Genomic DNA, 27,239 nt, shown 5'->3' on the forward strand with positions numbered 1-27,239 from the left:
CCGCAAAGTTATAATCACGGCAGCACAGCAGCGGCAGCGGCAGCCACAACAGCAGCAATGGCCGCTTTCCGCAGAGTGGCAGCGCTGGCCGGTAAACTGAACCTCTTGTCGGCAGCGAGAAACGAGCTCGTCGGTGGTCAAACGGCCAGGGGAGGAAGAACACGGAGGTGTCTGGCTGTCGGGATGTGTCTTGCAACGGGTGGCGCCGTGGCTCTCTACTTCTACAACGAGATGGCGAGCGGCAGAGGCAGGAAGAGGATGGGGAGTCACAGCATCAACGGTATGCTACCGTCCATCCCGACCGTTGAAGCCAAGGAGAAGGTAGGAGGCTGACTTAAACTGGCGCCGCGGTTTGTAAAGGTAACAAGGCTTTAAGTGACACGTAGCGACATGGTAGGTCGTTGGCAGAAAATGTATTCTCACTGTTGACATAGGGATCTCGGTGTGAGGGACTGTGGAGTAGGCTAGGCTAGATTCAAAACGACAGTCCACTAGAGAAAAGTAATCTCCTTCCACTAAAATGAAACCACATCGGCCCACTTAGACGGGCCTACTAGTGTTTTGTATCCATGGCGTGACTGGCAGTTAAATGTTTTCCTCTTGGGCGGATAAACTATGTCATTCATTTCCAGCACACCCAGTGGAAACATTTTGCTCACTGTCTGGCTTCGGGACGGTGTGCGCGCGCAGACGCAGGGATGGCGCTCTCCGCGCTAGCTGGTGCTGAAATGACAGCCCGTTGAGGATGTTACTGTCATTCAGGCAGCTGTTTGAACTTCTCTCAGCAACATTTTAAATTCAAGAGTAACACGTGGTTAAGTTACTTAACATACAGCTAGATACTATTTAAATTTAACAGTTACCAGTGGTGGAAAAGTACTCAGATCCTTCAGATCATTTAAAGGTCAAAGGTAAAATAAAATCTGTAATATGTAAACTAACTTCAGCTAATGGAATAAAAAGTAGTTTCCTCATAAATTTAGCGTGGTAGATATGTAAAGTAGCACATGGGTATAGTATAAACATAATAATAATAAAAACACCCTAGTTACCAGATATCTGTAAATCTCTTCATGCATATAGTTTTGTGTGTATGGCCACCTAACTTTTACTTATTTTCTGGATAAGCAGAGTATATTAAAGTTGTACTTGTTACTAGGAATGCACCATTGCTTAATGATTACATAACCACCATTTTTTGGTCCTTGTGAGCATATATTTAATATACATGTTAGCTGCTTTATGACCAGTAGGTATGTCCTGATCAAGTTATTTTGAGTTGATAATGGGTCTGCTAATACCGAGTCTGGTCTGATGCTTGTATGACAGAAATGAGCTAATTTAAGCTTCAACTTGAAAATAAGAGAAAAATATAGAACTTAATTTCGAAAGATATGCAATGCTGATCAAACATGTACCTGCCACACTGAAATAACATGTTTTAGGCCTACTGAAATGAACGGATACCAGTGTTTTTTTGGAGTATAGCAAATTTATCTAAAATATGTGCTAAAATTGCCATCAATCACGTAAAGTATGCAGGTTGTAAGTGCAAGGTTAGATCTTCTATACAGCCAGGGATTGAAGAGTTGTCTGTTGGGACACTAGGGTGAAAGAGGGGTAGCCAGTTCAGAAGCAGGAGAGTTGGCTAGATAGCCACCTTACTAGGAGAACACAAGACCTCTTGTGGGAAAAGGGAAACACAACCATCTGCAACACTCCTGAAGAAAGGAGAGTGAAGCAGAAGTGAAATAAACAGTGAGTCACTGCTGGCAAAACTTGTAGCATTAGTATTCAACACTAAGAGGCAAGTTCACCATCAGACTGAAAACTGCTACTTCCAAATTGTATTTGTATGATGCCTAGCAAAAAAAAAAAAAAAGATTACAGTGTTGTCAATTTCTGACACCACATACTCACGAGCTGGTTGATATCTGCTGGGACCTGAGCTCGATTGAACTTTAATTTCTCTAAACTGAAATAATTCAACTTGATCTCAGGAGGGAACGCAGGAGGGTTAGGCCAGTTTAGCTCTGAGAAAACTGAGGAAGAGATGGACAGCTGCAGCTGTAAATGGAGAACACTGGGTTGCCTGAGGGGAAAACACCTGAAGTATCTGCTGTGCAGTCAGGAGAACAAGACTAGGCAACAGGGACGGAGTAGTGGCTACATGACATGATGTCCACACAAGAACACAGGGTACCACACTGAATGCCATTTCAAAACACTGCCATTTAATTATATTTTTTTTCCAAGAAGCTGACATTACTTTTTACATCATATTGTGCAGCATGGCATGTGAACCTAGCTGCCTTTGCAAAACTTCATTCATTAGTGAGAGTCAAAGCCATGGGCGTCTGTACTCTTACACTTGATTACAGTGCATTCCTATGAAGCCTAGCACTCATCTCCTATTCATGCCTTCAAAAGCCCCCTTGGGGAAAACAGCATCAAAGCTTTATGAATGAATATGCGTGCTCATTAGCATGTTAGCTGAGCTGAGCAGGAACCTCAGTGCGCTGGGGCCTCCGGCCAAACGGGTTTAAATTTGGAAACCTCTCTGCTAATTACACAGCTTCATGCAGCACAATCTGTTGGCGTGGCAGCTCTCCTACATTGCAGCTAATCAAGTTGAATCCCTGGCCTCTTACAGACAGAGAGATGCTAATCAAGTAGAAAGTAGTGACAGTGTAGTTGTGTGTGTGTGCGTGTGCATGTGTGTGCCCCTGTTCTCCTTTTATTGTACTGCGCCAGAGGTGCTGACTGTTTATAATCACAGAGAGCTAAATGGAGAGCGTTGATGCCAGGAATAGATGGATCTCCTCGTTATATACGCTCAAAAGCAGTTTCGATTTGGGTTTCTGTGTGAGAGGCCAGAGAGTTTTCCCTTCATAGATGGGAAAGTCACATTCAAACTATAATCCTTGAGGCAAATAAAACCTTTAAATCTTATGGATATATTGTAAAAGTACATTTTTACATATACGTTTTATTATAGCCTGCATTTTTCACGTAATATGACATTATGACTGCCACACACACATTATACACTTAATTTGATGTTAATATTGTCAGTAATGTATTATTAAAAAATAACTAAAGTGTACTCCTTTGATTGCATTGTCTCCTGCCCCCCAGCTTTGCCAATAACTGTTTTGTTGCTGTTATTTTGTAATCTCTTTTTGATATGCTCGCCGCCTTAAAATATTTTGATTCAAAGAAATGTCCTAAAAATAATACAGTAATATTTTGTTTTTTATGTTTTTTTGTCTACAGGCACGTCTGTTTGATTTTGAGGATGGAGACGTGTACATGTCGTCCCATGAGCATCGCTTCCGCATGTTTAGCTCTGTAGAGTATGATGGACAGCTGTACATGACTCCACAGAACTTCATCGAGTCGGTCACCATGAACGAACCTCGAAGTATGTTTCACTGACTCACAAATGAGCTTTTACACTTAGGTTCTAAACTTTTGGTCTGGAACAGTATATAATGAAATGAATGGGGTTTATATCTAGACTTGAGACTAGTTTGTATATTGTGTAGAGACCAAGCTTTCCTGGTCCAACGTGTCTTGAACTTCAGTTTAAAAAATCCATTTTATTTTGATGAAGATTTGCAGTTACATTTATTTTTTTGACTGTGTCCCATTTTCACCTGGCGTTAACATATGGCTTATATATGGACTGTATCCAGATTTTGATGGATTACATTTATGTGACATCATGCATTAAATGTATCTTTCCAAACAGCATTATTTAATCCCGCTGTTTTAGCATATTACAATATCCATTTTGTCATTTGTCTGCTGGCCAGTTTCAAATATTAAAGTTAAGTTATATTTCTTTTGTTTCCATATTTGTAGTTTGACAACCAATTTTTGGATAATCATTTCTGCTCTATAATTGATGTCCCGAAATGGTTGTTGGTGCCAGGTGTAAAATATCCTTTGTAATTTATTTCTCTACTGAAACCAAGTTTTAAAACACTTTAAACACGCCTGCGCTGTTTCTGTCAGCCTGCTGCCAGTTGTAACAGATTAGCCCTGGCCAGCCGGCCTCAAAGCAGATGGCTTTACAGATATTGTTTAGTCTGAGGTTAATGTTAGTCAGACACACACACACACACACACACACACACACACACACACACACACACACACACACACACACACACACGCTTGACTTGTCCACATTCCAGTTGCTCACATTTACCCTTCCTCTTAACCAGTAAATACTTTGTGACAACTGGTTTAAAAATGCCCTTAAAAGATGAGGTTATCACAAACGCCCGTCTAAAAGAGCTACCATTCCTTTCGTCAGAGGGCATGATATTGTATTGCGTGCAAACTGTGCACCTGTATGTGTGTGTTTATATCTACGATCGGCTCGCTGACATAGGATACAGCCACACATACCCTCTTAGCAGCCGACATCCTCTAATGCCCCCTTTGAAGTTGAATTAGATGAACTTTGTTGTATAAAACAGAACAAAAGTAGCATGTGCTTTTACAGGGACATTCCACATACTACAAAGACAAGCACAGGGCACTTTAGACTGTACAAATGGGCCTGGGATGATGACAGTGTATATAAAGTGAGTGCGTCTGCGTGTGTTAGTGTGTATGTGTGTGTGCGTGTGCGTGTCTGTATGTGTGTTGTGACTGTACCCAGCACATTAAGACCCATTTCTAGATCATACAGATGCTATCTAACCAAGCCCACCCAAACTTTCTTCTCCTCTTTCCCTTCTTCTTCTCTTCTCTTTTGTCTGGTTCTCTGGCAGTCAAGAGGCCCTGGAGGTCCCTGGCCAAACAGGTGGGAGACACACTCTTAATGCGTCTTTCTTTTGCTGTTGCAGGCATCTGTTGCATGTTACATCTGTTGCAGACTCTGCCTAGTTAAAATCCTGATTTTATCAGGATTGTTGAAGAGTTTCTTTGTGTGAATGTAAAGGTTCTACATGTATAATAGCATTAGTGCATACCATATCATTATTGATTTCATTCTCATTATATGTAACGAAACAACATATGAAGGAAGCCTTTAGTGGCCTACTCTGCATTTTACACTGGATGCTACGCCAGGCCTGAAAATTAAAAAAACAAATAACACAACAAATATATAACATGTGCAGCCTCTGATCCATACACATCAACACACATTAGGTGCTTTGATTCCCAGCCTTCCCTGCGCACTTCCTCCACCAGTTGTTTATTAGTTGATAGCGTGGCTTGCTTGCAGCACACATTTGCATTACTGCTCTCCACAGGAAGCTTGAATGTGTATTGTGTCATTCACATGGTCATTCTAGTACAGCACAAGATACAAGCAAAAAGGAAACCTGCTAATTAAACATTGTTCCATAGTGCCAACAGACGTAAAACATACTCCACAGGTTACTTATTTACATCCAATGGACATGTTTTCAAATGGTTCTTTGCTTTCTTTTTTTCTACTCTTCTATTGCAAGAAAATAACAGTTTAGTACAACAATAAATAACATGTCGAGATGGATAGTTTTGTTTGTCCTTTCCTTCTTTCCGTGGCATGATACCCTCTATCTCAGTTTCTTTCCATGTTAATGTCATGGTTTGAATTTTAAAGATTAAGGTTTGTAGTTATATGGTGAATTTCAGGCAACTAACTTGTAAATTGTGTGTTTTTGTGCGCTTATCAGGAGCTGGAAAAGGTTTTGTCAGAAACTCCCCCAGTGTGGAGAGGGTCCTCCAAACTGTTCCGCAACCTGAGAGAACGAGGTCAGAGAAGATACACGCATGCACGCGTGCAAGCACACACACACACACACATACACCTAAATAACACTGATTTAAATTTTATCAAAGGAGTGAGCTAATAACAAGGTCAGAGAATGTCGTTGGACTAGGATTTGGAGTTTTGTTGTGCCATTACAGTTTAATTTGCTTTATAGATATACAGTACTTAATATACTAATTTTACTGTAAGTTAGGTACAGCTTACATTTCCTGTTGATATGAGGCATCAGTGATAAAAAGTTGTAAACATTTTACAACATTTTTGCAGTTTTTTAGTGCAGTGGCTTGTCTGTATGAATACCAGTCTTACCTGCTGCTGATGTAACTAAATAGCGCGAGCGTGTGTGTGTGCGTGTGTGTGTGTTTGTGTGTGTCACTGTAGGTGTCTCTAATCCGGGGTTGAAGCCATGCTGTCCTTCCTCAAACAACCTGCTGAAAAAAACTAAAAATAAACCCCTGCTCCCCCTGTCCTCTTCACTTCACTGTAGCTTTCCTACACACACACACACACACACACACACACACACACACACACACACACACACACACACTTGGAGTTGCTAAATATAACATACACTCTCTTTCTCTATCGTGATAATGTTTAACACCTTGTTACTAATGTGTGTGAGTGTGTGTTGTTTTTACGCTTCAGGGACCAGTATCCAGGAGCATTGGCCTCATCCTTTTTTTAATCAGAGAGATAGAGAGAAAAAAACAGATACAAAAAACTGAGAGGAAATGAAAAAGGAGAAGTGGTGTGTAAAGGAACAAATATTTACAGAAAAACAGACTAAGTAGAGTGAGGAATGAAAGAACACAAGAGGAAAGAGACATTGTAGTTACATACAGTGTGCATATCTATTCAAATTGCTGGTGCCATGTTACATAGATCATACACACACACACACACACACACACACACACACACACACACACACACATTTTTTTATTACCTCTAAAACACTGTTTCGTTTATTCACAGATTTGGTCGAATTTGTGCGTGTGTGTGTGTGCATGCGTGGGTGCGTGCGTGCGTGCGCACTGATGTCCGAACATGCTCTCCTCTTCATGCAATTATGAGCGAGAACAGTTAACATCCTTGGGATGGCTTTGGATTTCTGAGAATGACATAGCTATGTGTCAGACAAAGGAATGCATAGTGTTGCCTGAACATTGTTGACTGTGTGTTTTGGCGGGGGGGCAATACAACAAGAAGGTATTGGTTGGCCTTGTGTTACACAATAACCTGGCACAGTACTTCGGTTTAGAAACATCCAATATATTCAGCAATGTGATGAGTTCACGGTTACGTGATTATGAGTACGCCATAGCATTCTGGGCATTTACATGACAGACTAAACCTCAAATGTAAATCCATATTGTCAGCCATCAATCATATCAGTTGTACGAAAGTACTTGTAATAAATTTATTTTTGACTGGTGTTAAAAGCTATATTTAGAACTGGAACAGTCCCATATATTTTCTTCTTAAATAGTGTTGTCTTGGTCAGAAACAGTTGTGGATATGGGACCATAAAGCCGTTGAGAAATTATGATATCGGCTTATGCAAATAAACCTGACCTTTTTGTTTTTGACATACTATCATCTTATAATTATATCCATTTCTAGACAAAGAAAATATTTTAAAACGTTTAGAAACAAGCAAATATAAAAAATGGATATAATGGATACATATGTAAATAGCAAACATAGTATATAACTAAATAAAATTTTGTTTAGACTTTGTTGGAAAGTTTTTTCTCATGGTGATAATTACTGTCCGGGACTTAATGTTTACCCACCCTTTTAATCAGTAGCATGTCACAAAGTGTGTGAGGATAAACATACAGAATGCATTTGAGAAACTTGAGGAGTTTCAGAGTGTATCCCCTGGTTTTCACACAGCTCAGGCTACATGGAGGGAACAGAGAATTCAGTTCCAAACCAGCTCCTCTACACAAAGCAGTCAGGCATCAGGAAAACACAAGGCTTACACTGGTTTTAGCTGGTGTCATGTTCACCTATACACACATACACACACATACATGGGAAAGCAGTCTCCCGTAACACTCAAGCAAGTCACCCTGAACTATCTGAGCGATCAGACAGAAAGCGTAAAAGAGGGAGAGAGAGATGGACAGAGAGAGAGAAGAGACAGATCTACAAAGATTCCTAAATGGGCCTGAGGCAAGAAAGGATCACCTCCTGAAACATTTTTCACTTGCTTATCTAAACACAGACACATACACATGCACACACCCCTACCAGCCAGTGTCTTTACTTTGGACACTCGGGGTGTAGAAAAAGAAACGGTGTGTGGCCAAATGGCTTTTGGCAGCTAAAGCTCCAGAAGACACATTTTAAGATGCTATCTTCATGAAAGGAAGGATAGTGCGTGTGCGTGTGCGTGTGTGCGTGTGCGTGTGTGCGTGTGCGTGTGCGTGTGTGTGTGTGTGTGTGTGTGTTGAATGTGACCTTTTTTTAACTCTCTCTGTCTTGGTCTCTTTACTAGGCATCATCTCATACACAGAGTACCTGTTCTTGCTCTGCATCCTGACAAGTGAGTCGATTCAGTCTCTCCACACTTTCTCCACCTCATTTTCTCCTTATTTATTAAAAGTTTCTCTCACTTAACTGTAGAAGTAGGCTGTGCCTGTTTTGGGGAGAAGGTTAGCTACATGCTATGAACTATACTCAAACCCACCCAGAATTTAACAAGACTTGATTATAACACAAATCTGGCAGTTTTTCCCTTCCCCTTGAGGTAGGACAAAAATTGAGAAAGAGACAGAGAGAAGAAGAAAAATACCTCTACTTACAACCTTTCCAAAATTAAATATAGAAAGGAATGGGAGGCTTGAAAAAAGAAACTGCACTTGTTACTCTCTGAGCAATTTATTGCACAATATCCTACCCATTACACCTTCCAAATTGTTAAATGTGTATGCCGTCCTTTTCCCTCAAAGTGAGAAATTAAAGGCTTTTTCTTTTCTGTAAATGATCACTCACCAGACCAGTGTCAATGTTTAAAGTTTTTATCTAACTGAATAAAATGACAATTGCGGCGGCATTCTAGAATAAAGTCATAAAGTGACCCAAACCTTATCTGATTTGGTAGACTTGATCTCTAAGAAATGGCAAGAGTGAAAAAGTCAGATGTTAACTGTAGCTCATAGTCCTTTTAGATGTCCCTACATGCCCCATCTCACTTCTATCTAGCCTTTATGCCGCTTGCCATTGTATATGCTATTTCTGGATGCAGAATTGCCTTTAACACACAAACACACACACACACTCTCACCCTATTTGCTCTCCTCTCTGTTCTCCAGAGCCTCATGCTGGCTTCAAGATTGCTTTCAATATGTTTGATGCAGACGGCAACCAGATGGTGGACAAGAGGGAGTTCTTGGTGGTGAGTCTCTGATACTGAGAGAAAATCCATCCCATGACTGTTATTATTACCATCACGTTTTTTCTCCTGTGACAAAAGGTCGAGGTTAAGATACTAAAGATATTGACAATCAGTGCGAAGTGACTATCAGTGAAACAGGGATGGACTATTAGAAATCTCTAATGTACCTTCAATCTCACAGCCTTAGGCTGAAGCTGCTTTTTTGTTACATTTAAAAGCTGATTTTATGTTTACTTTTTCTAAAGACAGCATAAAACATCTGAATAGTGTAACTGTAATAGTATTTACTTAGATTAAAGATCTAAAAGGGCTACATGTGTCTTTCTTTCCTTGTGGGATGGGACCAACAGATTTTTTATTAAAAAACACTACTGCAGGCAGGAAGTGATCAGAATCCCTGTGGAGGCTGGTGGGAGTGGGATGGAATCCCAGTGGGAGGAGGTGGTAATGGTTGAAGATCCTGTGGGATGGAGTGGGCAGAAGCAGGACCGGAAAAAATACAATATTCACACATTGACCAGACTTTGCCTAAAAACTACATCTGTAGTCAAATGAAGGGAATATTAATTCAAATAAACCCATAATGAACAAGGTCAGGCACTTTATTGATCACAACATCCCATTGTAATTGATACTGTGGTTTTTGGTGGAATGCTGTAGGTAACATTATTAATTCACATTATTAATTCAAATCGATAATACAATTTGGTGAATAAAAAATTGTTTAGAGAATAGACTAAAGTTGCTGTTAAGGATGTTTTCCTGGGCCAGTACATCAAAAGCAAAATACAAAGGTACGGCCAGTTACTCTCCCAATTAATAAAAATAATAATAGTCATACAGCTCAGGTTTGACTTACCTCGTTATTTATGCAACCAGAAGTCCCTCAAGAAGCCAAACTAGAAAACCAACACTCTCTTAATCGTGTTGTCAAAAGGCCAACTCCTGAATCCCATCATAGACCAGCATGAAAAAGTGTGCGACTTTGTGAACTCAGTGAATGTTACACACATATGAACATTTAAGCTTCAGAGTTTTAAATCTGGCTTTGAACCAGATCCTCCTTCCTTCTCTCATTACAGCTTCAGGAGATCTTCCGGAAGAAAAATGAGAAGAAAGGGAGAAAAGGAGATGCTGAGAAGTCTGCACAGTTGGTAAGAAAGTTGGTAATGTGGGACGAGGGTGTGTTTATCTGTGTGAGGAGAGGCACATTCATAATGATAATGAGATTCTTTCACTAATCATCCTTACTACAGCCAACAGTGAAACAACCATTAATTATTATCAGTGGGGTAAACTTGAAAGAAAATGTCCTGGAGGTTAATGTAATTGTAAAAAAAAAGTCATTACTGTTAATTTACTTCCCTTTTAAAATTGCATTGTAATACATCCATGAGTGTAGAATGGATGACACAACATGAATGCTGTGTTAAACTGTGGATGTATGGAAAATGACATATCATCATCCAAGTTAAATATCATCTGTATTTAAGCAAGTATTAAAGTTAGCTAAACCCTTTATGTAACCATGAGTGCATGCTGCCTCATAGAAAAAGTTTCTGACAATGTGGTTTCTCTTCTGTTTTTACTCTGTACTGTGTAATTGGATACACTCTTAAAAGACGTTGTCCTTTTTCAACACTTCTTTGATTTAATTTTTGCTCACCTTGCTTTACTACACTGGATTATGCTTTTTATGTTCATACCTGCAGGCTTGGTGGTTTATCATGAAGTAGGTTTGAATTTAATAAAATATAAAGCCCGCATGTGGAATTACAGCCAAAATAATAAATTGGTTAGACTGGGGGAGTTTTCATTTTTTGACAGATATATCGCTGCAAGTTAGTATGGAAATGCCAACGATTTGTAGAGGTAAAACTGTGATTTGTCAAGTAAGTTGAGAAAGAGTTTACTTTTCACATATAAACTGGCCATTTTGGTCATAATTCTTGAGCATTGTTAAGTTTGTTGATGTTATGTGGTATGTGAAAACATGACCATGGGCAGATCTATCATGTTTAAACTAACAGATGTAAAATTAAAAATGTAATCACAGATGTGTTGAAAATGACATCCCTCTGCGGAGCGTATCCACATCCTCTCTGCATGTACTAACATGTCTTCTCTCTTCCTCCCTCCTCCTCTCTGACTGCATGCTCTGTCCTCTTTCTCTTCCTTGTGTCTTTCTCTGTGTGTTAGAGTATGCAGCTCTATGGATATCAGGTTGCCCCCATGAACAGCGTATGTATCTAAAACTGTAACCCCTTAGTCTCCTTTCTCCTCTTCTTTAAATGGTTAGAGAAATTGATATAGGGATAATTAGAGGAACAGAGCGCTAGCCGTTTCTGTCCGCTGGTTACTACATACTACATGGTTTTATTTGAAAAGAAAGTGGTATATGTGACATTTTTTAAAGAAAATCATCAAAACTACAATGGGGACTTAAACATGGATATGATCAAAGTTTAAAGGTGCTGTAGGTAGGATTGTGAAGATCCAGGACATAGCCAAAGAATTTGAACATGGACAACTTCTTAGTCCCTCCCCCCCTTTTTGCTAAAGCCCAAACAGTCTCTTAAGCCCCACCCCCCATAAGGGAGAATGAAGGCGTGTGCATGAGCAGTGATTAACAAGCAGTTAGACACGCCCCCTGGCCATGATTGGTGCATCTGAACAGGGAGCGGTGACTTTTGCAAATCGTAGTACAGGCTGTAGGAGGAGCCAGATCATTTTTTTATTACCCGCTGCATGTAGTTCTACTTGAACATAGGGCAAATATCACAGAAGGTGGTAGACATGGTAGACAGATTTTTTTACAAACAATATTGCAGAATATCTAGAACCTCTCCCGAACTCTGTGATCAACTGTCATTCTGTCATTATTTTTTAGAAAGTTTTTTTACCCTTATTTTGTGGTGATATTTCACAATTGACAGAATATTTTGAGCTAAGTTTGCATTTCTCAATAATGGAAAGAATGATTAAATTAATAGTTCAACATTTTCAATTACATTTATAGGATGTCGGGCGATATGGGAACAGGGATAATTCAGCACATGATAGGTTCATATAACAGGTTCATGTAATAGGTGAGTTTTACTGACAGATTCTCTAAATAATAAATCAAATGATCCAACACCAGTTTCACAACCTGCAGGGTATCTAGCAAATCATTTAAAATTCACTCTGTTTTGTTAGGACTATTTTACTTAATTCTAGGCACTCTGGTAGGTTTGTTGGGTACAAATGTCAATTATATTGGGATCCGTGGAAGACTGTCTAATGCCTCTGTCACCCACTTTTGTGTCCTGACCTGGTCTTTGAAAAAGTCTTAACCCTTGATCCAGTCCACCTGATCCTCTGTTGTCGGTAAAAACATACAGAGTAGACTTCTTGAAAGGATGAATGGATGGGAAGAATAAGCAGGATAGAGACAGACTTCCTTCAAGACATAGTGTCCATCTGTCAGGTCAGCTGGGTGATTGATCGAGGGATGATGGCAGAGGGCAGGATGAATGGAGAGAGGGATGGCAGCAGAGGAGTAATATATTTAAGGGGTCAGGAGAGATGAACTCTTATAAAAAGAGAGTGATGTGATTTAGAATTACTTGAGGTCCTCTAAAGCTCTAAACACGATCAGACACTGTCCATTTTAGATAATTTTTGGACATGTGCTGTTTGTTTGAAGCTGTTTGATCCTGTTGGTGTTTTTGTTAACTCAAAAAGAGAGCAGGATATTTTTTATTGAAGGAGGTCTGAGCTACAGACAGAAAGTTGCTTCTATTTTGTGAGCACATTCACACATACATACATAAACGCAAACTTAAACCAGTTACTTTAAAACAGAAACTCAATTGAGAGAAATATTTATTTTTAACATACTATTAAGACTTTCTTGTTAATTTCAAAAAAAAAGAAGAAAAAGCTCCATTACAGATGAACTTATTGATCCCATATAAAGCTAGAAACCTAAATCACCATAATAATAATGGATTTTTGACACTGCAACAGGTCATTTTCTGCCCCTAATTTTCACTTAAGATACAATGATAACCATTTTTGAAGTTTGCCCACCCTGAGTGGTAATACATATTTACTAATAGAGATGGAGTATAGTGCAGCAAAGGAGGATGGAGGCTCAAGGAGGATGTGTATACACCCAGTAACTGGAAGCGACCTGCCAGTAGTCTCTATTCGTACTATGTGCGTTCTTTAGTTCTCTCTGTCTTTCTCTCTGTTAGACACACATGCACACACACACACACACACACACACACACGCACACACACACACACACACACACACACACACACACACACACACGCAACCACACACACAAACACACACACACACACACACACACACACACACACACACACACACACACACACACACACACACACACACACACACACACTCCTTGTCCTGTCAGTGTTGTGATGGATAGTTGCATTGTCACTGTGAAGTTGAGAGTGGTGCAGGGTCATGTTAAAATGGCGGCATTCTCCCTAGAGAGACAGACGAGGTGGGTGGTCAGGTTGTCTTTTATAAAGGCAGGATACACTTTTAACAGAAGCAGCTCTTTTTTGTGGCGTTGGACAACTTCATGTTCAGCTTGTTCACAATTATAGGAAATATAGTAAAATATGCTTCTAGATAGCTGTGAATTAGCTTCAGAGCTCATTTAGATATACTTTTTCACCCTTATAATTTTTCAATTTTGGCTTGTGTTTGTTGTTGATTCAGCATAAAGGCAAAGTAACGAATGGTAGCTTTGGTAATTTAGATATAAAGCTCTTACAGCAGATTCCTAATAGATAGCTTTTATTGTTACAGAAACCCAAGAGTCAGTTAACCATCATAAGTGTTTGTTTGACCCTTTCTCTCTTTGTTACTATTTTGTTTGACACTAATGGGTTTTTATGTTTGGTGCTCACAGTGAATAGGGTGAATTTGTAGTTGAATTAAACATCACAAATGGATATTACTACTATAATTGAATTGATAGCAGAACATGAATTCTAAACATTTCAATTTTATTTCTTCCTCCCCACTTGTATTAGCCATTTTTCCTAATAAACAGCATTTAACCAATGTCTGGTTAGCAAATAATTTAGACTGCCTATAGTTTACAATATGCTCTATCCATTTTGGCAAAAATTGAATGGATGGGGGTTGCCAAATAAGGCAGTTCAGTGAGCGCAAGATCCGAATGATCTTGATCAAGTATATTCTATTTATTAAAGTTTCACTCAGTGCGTTTTATAAAAATAAGTTTTTGCTATATATGCAGAAACTGTCACTATAAACCACTATTACAAGTTTCCACCGTGCCTGAAGGAAAGCAACCTATCAGAGGTGAGGATTTGCTAACTCATTGTCAATGACTGCTCGTAAATTGTGGTTAAAAACTGTTACTGCATTGCCTATTTCTCACCTAAAATGTTTTCAGCAACATATTGTGTACATATTAACTGTAAAATGAGAATTTTTTTGGTCAAGTTTTTAGTTTAGCTAAAACTAAGCACCATCCAATGGCTGCTAGAGCAAACATTATAATTTTATAGCTAAAAAGTACAAAACATGTTTCTGAAAACATCTGAGGTGAGAAATAAGCAATGCAGTAACTGAATATTGATTTGTTTTTAATCAGTGCTGCCTAGTTTTACAGTTTGATTGCAGTTCACGAGCTATCATGGACATTGCATTAGAGACTCCTCGGCTCTGATTGGTTGTTTTTGTCATGCCATTCGGAGCCCCAGGAGGAGGCAGAGAAATGGGATTTTTCTCACAGATGAACTGATTCATGTAGTACTGCCAGGATATAGTGACAGTTAAAGCAAATATGAATTCATGAATATGCAGTACATGTACTGCATATGTAGTGTAGTGATGATCTGTTTGTAAACATATTAAGATTTGATAGAGTGAATATTGGAAGCTAAAGTCTATTTCCTAAAGCATTGTAGGTGAACTGACCCTGGCCCTCCTTGACCGCTCCTACAGGTGCTAAAAAAAGACAGTCAGGAGTTTGTGGCGCGGAGTTACTGGGACGTTCTGAGGCGAAGCGCCAGTCAAGTCCTCTTTTCTGACCTGGCGGAGGTACACAGACCCAATTGTTCTCTGTCATCCCTTTATTATCATCCTTCACTCTTTAGTTTCCTGTAGTTAATGTTGAGCCTCCAACTGACCCCATAGATCCAGCATAATGTAACTGCATCAAGCTTGGCCAGAATAAGACCAAAAATGTTTACCCTTCAAATTAAACGCTTTGAAGGCCTTAATCTTTAAATTCTGGAGCAATTGTGCTACTCAACGTTTATGTGGACCAAAATCTTTTTTTATTCAAAATACTTTATGATCACCCTAACACTTTTATTCTGGTTTTGCTTGATACTGATTATTTACACAGACTAACTTGTAATCTTTCTTTCTACATTTCTTTTTATAACATTTCTTTATATATAATTTAGTATACTCTGTATCAGCCAAACTTCTATCTCACTGTTTCACAAAGCCAAGTAGGGTACAGAAACTACTGTCATTTTCTTGCCATAACTCGAGAATTCTCCCAATGTTTGAAGTGTCTTACCCATTTCATTGAGTCACTCCCCCCTCATTCCTAATGAACAAATATGGCGGGAACTTCTTAATAGTTAAGATTGTATAATAATCTTGTTGGTTATTGTTTCTAAGGATTTGTACCTATTGTAGTGTTGTGACAGTATTGATATAATAATAGTAGTTACTTAGATAAAAGATATTGTAATGTGCATACTCTGATAACCTGTTCTGTTTCTCACCTGCCTTCTGTCACTTGGTCTCTGCGTTATGCCTTTGTATGTGTATCTGTGCCTTGTTATTTGTGCTGTGTTGTTGCTAGTGTCGTACCTTTGGTGTCAAATCATTCTCGGTTTACACCTCAACAGGTTTAATCACACTTGTATAATGATAAGAAGGATTACTGCAGAGCACATACAAAAATCCTGATTATTATAGCACCACACACTTATACTGAATCTTATAGAACTCATGAGTAGGATTGAGTAGTCTGTTGCTTCAATGCTACTTCAGCAAACCAAACCAAATGGTGACCTAAACTACCTATGGCTAGCAGGCTATTGGTACAGTCAAACAACTGTCAAGCTTCTACCTCCAAATTTAAGCCATACTTGTTATTATTTATCCAATCGTTCAAGTAATTTTGAAAAATCCAGACAGGAGTCTACAGCTAAAACTATGTAAAAAATCAGGGGATCATTAAAGTCAGTGAGAATCATCCTCTGGAGAACATGAATATCTATACAATATAACTACAATTCCTCTGATATTTGTTGAGATATTTAAGTCTGGACCAAGCTGCTGGACCAACCAACAGACCGGCATTGCCATCTCTGGAGTCTTGTCACTAGCGTGGCTAAAAATCTGTTGAACACAAACAGATAAACCAGATGCAAAGTGAAATATTTCTGCAGAATTTCTCATTTTGGCAAGCCAATGGCTTCTTCATGTGCAACTCAAATTGTCTTTACGCAACGTCTAACACAAAGTGAAGCTGATGGTAATGATTACTAACAGCTAATAGCGCTAGCAAGCTAAGTGACTAATGACAGGCTGTGGTAGTAGCGGAAGCTGAGGTGGAGATAATGACAGTGGAGCATAATGGGACTGACCTTGTAGTTACACCGCGCAGCCTTTCATCTGCCGGGATGTCAGACGGACAGAACAGATGCATCAGATGATGGGGGGGGGGGTAAATAAAAGAAAAGCTTACTGGCACATTAGAAGTGTGAAGTATTAACAAATGTGAAATGAAAGAAATTAAAAAAGTAAAACACAGGGACATAGATAAAAGAAAAAAGGGTAAATTAAAAGCAAATATAATGCTGGAGTGTAACTAATCTTTACAAACACCAGATCAGATAAGTAAAAACCTGAGGGTCAAGAAAAAAAAGGGCAGAGATAAAATCAGAGAGACAACAAACAGGTGAGAGAGGCTCAAAGAAGATGACACAGGTCAGCAGAGAGAACAAATGTTCAGGAACAAAGTAGGTGGGAAGAATAGAAGTTCGGGAAGCACATTTAGGGGAGAAGAAAGAAGCAGGTTGTATTTAGAGAAAGATGTGTTTACCCAACAGATTAGTCACCATTATACCGGTTTGCTTTTGTCTGGAGAAGGAGGGACTGACTGACAGGCTGAGAAGAAGGGAGGGAGTGAAAGAACGAATCACCTAAATGTTGTCAGGTGAAGGAGGTACTGACGGGTAGTATGAGGAGAAAGGAAATCAGAGCAGGGTCAGGATAAGAGGGAAAGAAGTGTTAGGAGAGGGAAAGAAAGAAAAGATGAAAGATAAAAATAAGAAGGGGAGGGGCAAAGAACAGGTCGTATGGAGGGTTAGATGTTTTTACACTTGAAAGGTGTGAATGACTGACAGTCTGACTGACTTGACTAAAGACCAACAATGAGCTCTTCCTCCAAGGTATTACTCACAGATAGGGAGGGTGAGGAATACCATTTAGTGTTTACATCAGTAATTACTGTTTTTACCTTCAGCTTCCTGATCAAAGTCTGTTGAAGCTCACACACACACACACACACACACATAGACACATGCATACACCAGGTGTTGGCTAATGCTTTGTGGGCGTGGTAACCATTACGTCTTCATGGGGATGATGAGCTCACAGTGGTGCTGCCACCCTTCCAGGAATGATACGCTTGTTATGATCAGTTTTGGCATTGTGTCCTACCTGAGGTCAGACTGATAACGCATGCTTTTATAAAAGAGGTTGATTTTTTTTTCTTTTTACATTTTGACATGCATTTAATATTGCTTTTGAATTTGACAAAAAGGAGACAAAAACAGCCAAATGAAAAGTGTTCTAGTCATTTATAAGTAATTTTGATGGATCAATGATATGTAGAGGGAAAAGTTTGATGAACCTGGACGCAGCGCTGGCGGCTCTGCAATATAGTCTCGCCAAACCAAAAAAAAAAGGATATTAAATGAAGTTAACTATTCACACAATACAGTAACATGATCTATTTAAGTTAGATGGTTACAGGGTTAAACCTAATTGGCTCTTAACAGTGTATGGCCGTGTGTACTTTGTCCATAGCATTCCCCACCAATCAATCACAAAACCTCTGCGTTGGATAGTAAATACCTTAAACATATTCTTTGTAAAACTTTACAATCTTTCTTCAATAGAACCAAGCAGGCTTGACTTGTTGCACGATCCAAATTTTCTTTGAAACTTGCCATTTTGAGCGTGTACCGTGCTAGCTCAACGGTGGTGTTGTTTCCAGTAGCAAAGGAATTTTGAGAATGGCAACATACAAAGAGCAGAAGCGAAAGGTAATGTCGAGCTTTATCCTCAAAATGTACTTCCATTGATCCAGATTACTTCAACAGTGATAAGACAATGATCAGATTCATTGTGAATTCCTTAATCCCATGTTTCCATTTAGAAAAGAGTAGCCTATCTGTCTGTTGTTCTAACAGTACTAACAATGCAAGAGCAAACCAAACATCTTAAGATCATGGAAAGAAAAGCCGGGATACAGTGAAAGGAGGGAAGAGAGGTAGACCACACACCACCTGGATGCTGTCTAGATGCATGAGCTGCTCATGTGTCATAAAAACATCATAATGCGTCAGTTATAACATAAAAGAGCAAAAGTATTTTTGTCCTGTTTCTTTGGAAACAGAGGCTTAATGAAAAGGCCCCTCGAAATGGGGAGACACAGAAAACAAGACACTAAAATGACAAGTCTGTAATTGTTTATATGAAGGACGTCTTCCTAATCAAAGACTGAAGGACCGTATTTACAAGTGAATCAGAAGCAGAATGAATGCTGGGAATCACACTAATGCTGGTGGTTCTAAAACAGGGTTTACTTTTGATCTTTGCTTCCCAGAAGACATTTTTATCCTGTGAGTTACCAATATGGATTGATTCAGTCAGGCAGTGGGATCTACTACAAGGCATTTTGTTTGTAATCTATTACATCTTGTATGGAGATTATTACTAGTGTGCATTGGTGGCCATAAGTACCCAGAGATGAGACCCGTAATGTGATTAGGCTAACTGCTTTGAACGCTTACATAATGTAATTTTGCCAGTGGAGTTTTTAGTTTACTAATCTTCCATCCCAGTTGTTCCTAACCTTTTATTTTTTTCCACATTTTTACTGCACAGTATTATCTCGTCTTGCCTTTAAAAAGTATCCAAATGAAACAATCTAAAGATAAATATCAAAGTTAGTATGAAATCAACACAGGGCTTAGAAATGTGTCCTGACTTGTGTGTATGTATAATTAAATTTAATTAAATTATATTGTATGGGTTGTGTCAAATCCTTACAGAAATTATCTCAGGACACTTCACAGAGTAGCTCTAGACCACACTATAATTTACAGAGACAATTCCCCCCCCCAAAAGCAAGCAAATGTTTAAGGTTTATGACAAAAAGGAGGAACCAAAGAACTATCAAGACCTATCACCGAAATTAATGGCTGCTTAACACAGCTAGTAACTTTTGATTTCAGTTTCACCATTTTAATAAAAAAAATGTATCCTGATTTCCTTGAAATGTAACTTGAACGCTGTATTTGCTTTGGTTGCACCCTGATCTATGTTTAGTTTTCTCTTAATCCTTATCCCTGCTCCTCAACGACCACAACATCTGCCAAAGACGTGAATCTGTGTAGTTTGCCGTTTGTCAACCTGTGTCATGTTGTTTGACATTCTTTTTCTCGTCCCACGTCGGATTTTAGGATTTTACTCTCGAGGTAGAACCACAAATGGCATCGTGGCAGTGACAATGATAATTATGTTGATGATGGAAATGGCATAAATGCTCTTCCTCTTTAGAAGGACATGAGATTCCACCCAATCTGATGTCTGCATATACCTCAGCATGGCCGTTGATTGGACACGGGTGGTTGGCTGGGTTGGGCATGGCAGGGAGAGAGAACAAAGTTGGGCATTTAACATCCTCTCTTTCTGCCCTACTGGCTGGCTGAGTCTTTTTTGGAACTGCTCAAAAGCACAGGCACCTTTTTCTGTATGTTTGGTAGCATAAACAGTGAAATACATACTCAGGCACTGTTTTCTTAAATGCTCATTAATCGTACTTATGCCACCTTGCTTTTGTAAGGGATTTAGAAAACAACAGATTATAGCATGGCAACAAACAAAACAAACATCCTGTTGAATGAGTTTCAAATGACCAAGATCATCCAGTAAACACACACTTGTCAGCCAACTGTGGAGGGAACCCAGAGGGGCTGTAATGGAAAAGAAAAAGAAAAAAAGACGCAAAGTTGCAAATAGGACTCTCATCCGTTGACGGAAAAAGGTGGAATCGGCTCATGTTTTCTGCATTTGCGCTTATGTGCGTTCCTTTCTGTGTTGCTGTTATTTGTGATCTGAGGTTGTGTATGAGTGTTTCAATGTGGCATTTGCATTTGAAGTGCATGGGGATGTGGTTGCTTTAATGTGTCGGTGTATGTTCGGCAGCTTAGTGTTGTGTGTTTGTCTGTCTCCACCTTAGTTGTTCTTCCACATGTCTTCTTTCCCTCCTCTCTCTTCTTCTCCCCTCTTGTTGGCTATACCCCCCCTACTTTGTCCTCCTTCCCCCTACAATCTTGCTGACCTCCATGATCAATGAATATTTGCACGACTCTGTTTTTCTTTGTGTTGTTGTATCTTTTGTGTTCTGCTACCTGAGCACTTCTTGTGTCTTCAACAGACCAGTAGTGGTCTGTTTCATGCTGCACTCTCAAACAACATGCTCAAACAGCAACACTAATTACCAGTCTAGGCAGCATGGGAAAATAGAGCTCCATACCTCATTTTATTTCCCAAAAAAACAATGATATGGATCATCTTGATTATTAGAAATGGACCGAAACCTTTCGGTCCATTTTATGACCTGTTATACCTTACCATTTACCCATTTTACCTGTTTTTTTTTCTCCCTTTATCATACTGAAAGCTTCGAAAGTGATGTTAACATGTTTGCAACATGTTAAATTGTGCCATCATGGAGGCAATGCACTGAACCTGCCTGTTATTTATCAAAGTCATACTTATCCCTTTAAGGAGGTTTAACTTAAACCTAGTTGCTCCCTAGACTGGTATGTTTGGTGTCATGATGGCGGCTGACTGTTGGTCTGAGCTGATTTAATTGATTGACAGTTTGTTGTTGCTTATCTGGCTCACGTTCTGCACACGTGCAGCAGAAACCTGCTTCCTGCTAGCCTAGCACAACAGTCGCCATGTTGTATTGATTATGGACTCGTCCTGCCAACTACTTTTCCTACAATCTCATTGTTATTGATTTGATCACGCATTGATCCTCTTTCTTGCTCTTCCCTCTCTGATGATTCATAGCGAACAGATGAGAGTATCACAATTGACACCACTCTGTTGGTCCATTTCTTCGGGAAGAAAGGGAAGGCAGAGCTCACATTTGATGACTTCTACAGGTACTAAAAAATACACAGTAGACACTGAACGAGCTTCAAATGTAATGTTAAATCAACCAAATCACAAAATAGTAACAGGCTTCTCTTGATTAATCTTTGATTTATAGATTTCTTCTCCTTTCCAAATTCCTTGCTGTTACACAGGTTTATGGATAACCTTCAAACAGAAGTGCTGGAAATTGAGTTTCTGACCTACTCTAAAGGGATGACCACCATCAGTGAGGAAGACTTTGCCAAAATCCTGCTTCGCTTCACCAATGTGGAGAACATCAGTGCCTACCTGGAGAATGTCCGCCAGTGCATACCTGACGAGAAGGTACAGTACATACATGTACACATGTATGCACAACCTTCGAAAATACTGAAAATACACAAAACCTCTATATATCGCATCCCAGGTCATTTGAGTTCATGTTGACTATTTGTGCATGATTGCATTGGTACAAGGTAATTTCTTTGTGTTTCTGCTTGGTTGGATAACGTTGCTGTTAGTCTGCTATACTAGACATCTATCTATCCCTATACAACAACAACAGAAACATTACCCAACATTATTAACAGAAGTCCTAGACCTGTCATACCGTTGTGATCTTTAAAGATTTAGTAGCTAACATGATGATATATACTGTGGTTTTAAAAATGTTGATGATAACAATCCATTGCATTAATTATGTTTGCTAGGCTCCAATAAGGATGCCAAAGGGATTACCACTTTACAGTAAAAAGGCTTTGTATCTTTGTATTATGGACCTCAGCTTTAGCTTTAGTAAATCAAAGTAAAAGTGTTAGGGGGAAAAATACAAAAGAGCTGCAGAATAACCCAATGGCTCAGTCCAAATGGAGTTGGGTTTGAGAACTGGAGGGTTGCTGGTTAAAGTCCCTGTACGGACCAACGTGCGTGGTGGGTTGGAGAGATGCCAGTTCACCTCCTGGGCACTGCCAAGGTGCTCTTGAGCAAGGCACAGACCCCCCTCCCCCCCATCCCAACTGCTCAGGGCGCCTGTCCAACAGTTGCAACCCGCTCACTCTGACATCTCTCCATTTGTGCATGTATAGAAGTGTCAAATTGTCATGTCCCCACTGGGGATCAATAAAAAGTTTAAATTATTTAAAGTATTATTAAATCGTGGTGCTGCAAATGCTTGCACTGGTTTGACCACTATTTCAGTAAGATACCTTTCTTTTTACTATTCTTTATCTGTCGAATTTCATCTCCCTGTTGTATGGGTGCTCTCGCCTTCCAGCCATCTAGAGCGTCCTAATTTCCCACCACTGTCTATGCCTGAGGCTGTTGTGGCTCTCCACACTTCAGCGCTCCACTGCATCACTTGACCACACACATACAGTACATGTGAATATCTATCTATCTATCTATCTATCTTTACATTTGCATGTAGTTCTTATGCAACCCTATTCTATTTCTGTCCCTCCCTTCTTTCCTTTCCATGCTGTGGAAGAAGCAGGAGGTTGGTCTCTGCTTCGTACAATACACAGCCTGCTGTTACAATCTGTCAGTCTATCCTGCTACGTAGTTACTTATTTGTTTCTCCATATAAGTGAAGATACACAGCTACCTAGTGTATTCTTCTATTTATCTGTGTATTTTATTCTGCACCTTTTAAACCTGAAAGAATTGCATTTCCTTATTTGTTTTAATTAAGAGTTTTTTAATGTATACTGTTTGTTATTAATCTAACCGCCATAAGTTTGATCTCGTTTTTGCAGCAAATAGCATGGGGCGGTTACGACTTGTTGAATGGCTTCAGCATAATATCTGTGATGTATGCAACTACTTTAGGTTATGAAACACTGCAAGAAGGTTTGGAAATGTCCACATCATGCACACACACTCCTGCCATTAATGACCTTTTATGTCATTAATGGGACTATTTCATGAAACCTCTCAGTTATTGGTTAATATTGTGAGTTATGATCAGCTGTTTTCTTTTATTTTGGTTAAAAAATCTTTTGGAGAACAAAGTGAATGTGCCTCATTGAATGTGGTATGCACGTCTGTCAAGGTCCCTTTGGATGGCAGTCTTCAAGCTCCTTTTTTCTTCTTCGGAAAACGACATTTCCATCCATATTTCGTCATTACTTCTCCCTGAAGTCCTTTTCTGGGCTTGCTCACATGTTTTTTCTGGTATTTCAGGGAATCACCTTTGATGAGTTCAGATCATTCTTCCAGTTTCTCAACAACCTCGAGGACTTTGCCATTGCAATGCAGATGTACAATTTTGCTTCTCGCTCCATTGGACAAGGTAGGAATAGAGCAGTGGTAGCTGTGGCTACAGGCATCACGGTCTCTGCTAACACACACAGGTGGTGTGTTTTTTCTTCTAGTTTGTTGCACAAAAAGGGTCCAAAATGACCAGAATTTTTTTTAACTCTCTCTTTCCAGATGAGTTTGCACGAGCTGTGTATGTGGCCACTGGGCTGAAGCTGACACGTCACCTTGTACACACCATCTTCAAGATCTTTGACGTGGATCATGATGACCAGCTCTCCTACAAGGAGTTCATTGGAATAATGAAGGATCGGCTGCACAGGGGAGGCAGGGTGAGGAACAGAAAGAGTATTGCTTGTTAAGCAAAAGTGCTCTCAGGCTTCAAACTGTTTAACTTAAAATGATCTGTGGTTCAAATAACACAACTCCTCTTTAAAGAGACTAAGAGGAGATAAAATGACAGCCAGTCACAGCAAGGACATGAAGACGTGAAGATATTTTTATCCCTGCACAGAGCCGAATGATTTCAAGTACTAACTTACAGTACGCTTTCAAAATGCTGAAACAAACAATACAAACACAAAGTGTACGCTGTATTTAGAATATTTTACTGCTTTACCTTGCTGTCAGACAGATCTTTCCTTTGGCACTACATTCATAAATACTTAACTGTAACACTTCCATATCCCTACCCAGAAGCGCAGCTGTATACAATACATTGTCTTACCATAGAAGCCCCAGATCAGTGGTTTTGGTCAGACTTTCAGCGGGTTATGGAACAGACAACAAATTTTACATGCAAACAGTGACAGCAATGACGAAATGCTGTTCAGTATGGAGACAAGGGGATATCTTTTGAGAGCCAGAGTTAAGGCTATAGAACAAGAACTTCAGAGGGATATAGTGTGAGTGGGGTGAAAAGGAAAGGGTAAAGCGGTTAAGATATTGAAAATATAGTGTAGCTTACACTTAAACTGATATCAACTGATCAGGTCACAATACTAAACGCAGTGAGCAATCCTGTGACAGCAGACAGTGGTGAATTTTATTCTGAGGAATTTGTTTGGAACAGAAGAGTTGAAAATTGAAACACAGGAGCAAACAAATAACAACTAAGTCTTTTCCAAACATTTTTCTGACAGGAGTGAATAATTTGAACAGGGGAAACCACAGCATAAATGCAACAATCTTACAGTTGTTTTTGTAAAAAGGGGCTTTGTTGGGGAAAAACCAGGTGTTCCCGTTGAAGAAGAGTCTATAAAAACTGGACCGCCTGCTGTTGAAAAGGTTGTTTCCAGTCATTGTAAAAGGGTTTTAAAACAACATAGACTATTATCACGGAATTGGAAACTTAACATGTGCAATGGCATCTGCGAATATTAAACTGCGTAGAATAAGATCCATACAATGCATTACGATTATGAGCATTCAATAAACATAGGCTGATAAATGACGTAACATTTCAATTAAACGGGGATTCAAAGACATCTTACAGTAATATTGACATGGTTGTGTGTTTTTTCTGAGGGTTAAATCTTGGCCATTTAGGGTGATAGCTTCTAGGAAGAAGCTGGTAACAACATCAATGAATTCACTTGAAATGATGAAAAACTTGAACTGAAGCTTGAGCGACTTCATAGCGTTGTTCCCAAGGAGGGACACTCCCCTCTAGTGGTGTATTGTGTATCATACTACAGTCCAGAGCCTCATTTACAACAGAAGTGAAACACATACTGTGCATGAGATGTCAGGTTGTTACAAGCATACAATTTGCCTAGTATGCCACAAACATCACTAACATTGCACAACAGTGATACCTCACATGTGTATGACCTTATTGGCTTCTTTGAATGCTGTCTCTGACTCACAGTCTTTTTAACAGTGTTCTCTCTTTATCCTCCTCTTTCTTTGCTTTGCTTGCATCCTTAATCTCCCCTCCTTCTGCCACACTCATCTGTTCTCCCATCATTCCAACCTCTCTGTAACAACACCCCCTCTCCCCCCTACCTGCCTTTATTTTTTCCCTTCCTCATCTCCCTGGGATTTCCCTTCTTTTCCTTTCCTCTTTTTCTCTGCCATGATGTCTATCCACTGACCTCTCAGGGCTATAAATCTCTGGAGCGTGCCACGTCTTTTAGATCGTGTCTGAAGAGGGAGCTGGCAGGCAGATAAGTACCACCAACATGTTCATTGTTTTCATCATTTTATATTTCATATTATTTGAAAAAATATTCTAATCACATATTAGGAAGCAACAACTTCATCAGCCACAATGAAACTCCTCACTTTTCCTCTTTGACTTTCAACCATTTGACCAAGATATGACTTGTATCAATAGCAATGTTACCAATATGACAATAAACGTCACTAATATGTCTCACCCACGTGGAAAACTTAATCTTGTTTGGTCCTACTGCATTAAGGCATGGGTACATTTGAGTTAGGACAGGTGGTAACCACTTCATAACGGTAAAATGACCTGTTACATGCTAAATGGCTTTTTCATATAGCTAGCTAAATGTCTCAATAATGATCTACACTTTGTTAAGACATACATGCCATGTCTAGATTTCTTCATCACATTGTACATTCACGGTAAACATGACTTGTACTTCCTGTAAACTGGCAAACGTTCAAAGTGTGCTACCATGTGTACAGGGTTGCAAAAGTGGGTTTCCTCAATTTTTTCATTTTGGGGGATCATTAATTTCTGGACAGCTCAAAATAATGTAAAGTATTGTTGAGCTTTTTGAAAATGTTTTCCCATCACTTCAGCACTTTTATGAGATACAAATATACACCCCTGAATTTATATCTCCTTGTGACTGGAATATTTTCTTATCACTGTAGCTGTAGTAGAACAGTTAAAAGAACTGACTTCTGGCTACCATCATGACTGTGCCTCCCTTTGCTCTGTGTTTACCAGGTGAAGGGCCGACACTACACCTCCTTCTCCACTTGTGTTGGCTCTGGGGCCAGAAGACATGTGCACCAGTTCTGGAAGAGGTACACAGAGAAGCCGTAGAGGAGGAGGGAGAAAGAATTCAGAAAACAACATGAAGGAAAAAGTGTGACGAAGGAATAAATTAAAACTTGAGCTCTGAATTTTATAGCCAGTGGTGTATGTTAACATTGTATTTTTAATGGCAGATCTCCATTCGACTTCCAAAGCAACTACAATAACTACAAGCATGCCTTCGCACAGCTGACCGACACTCTGAATCACTGCATGATAATGAGCAACATGTGTTCTGTTTTGGTTCCTGTTTTCCCAGTCGTCTTGAGCTGATGCCAAAGTACATTACAATTAACAGTGTATATAAT

General features: G+C 39.4%; 1 protein-coding gene across 7 annotated transcripts; it reads left to right on the forward strand.

The window, feature by feature from the left end:
• LOC117956660 (calcium uptake protein 3, mitochondrial-like) lies at positions 1–27,239 on the forward strand. 7 transcript variants are annotated; one of them, XM_034891846.1, is made up of 17 exons: positions 1–321; positions 3,277–3,424; positions 4,788–4,819; positions 5,682–5,760; positions 8,292–8,339; positions 9,109–9,191; positions 10,274–10,345; positions 11,391–11,432; positions 15,198–15,293; positions 19,973–19,987; positions 21,594–21,688; positions 21,833–22,004; positions 23,146–23,154; positions 23,841–23,949; positions 24,090–24,247; positions 26,019–26,083; positions 26,839–27,239. In XM_034891846.1, the coding sequence occupies exons 1-17, from the start codon at positions 58–60 to the stop codon at positions 26,843–26,845; spliced, it is 1,494 nt and encodes a 497-aa protein (XP_034747737.1). In that variant the 5' UTR covers positions 1–57; the 3' UTR covers positions 26,846–27,239. The 7 variants fall into 7 exon arrangements, with proteins under 7 accessions (XP_034747737.1, XP_034747746.1, XP_034747777.1 ...); XM_034891855.1 differs by having other exon boundaries at positions 23,149–23,154; XM_034891863.1 differs by lacking the exon at positions 23,146–23,154 and having other exon boundaries at positions 2–321.

Source organism: Etheostoma cragini, chromosome 2, assembly GCF_013103735.1.
Source record: "Etheostoma cragini isolate CJK2018 chromosome 2, CSU_Ecrag_1.0, whole genome shotgun sequence".
Lineage (NCBI taxonomy): Eukaryota > Metazoa > Chordata > Actinopteri > Perciformes > Percidae > Etheostoma > Etheostoma cragini.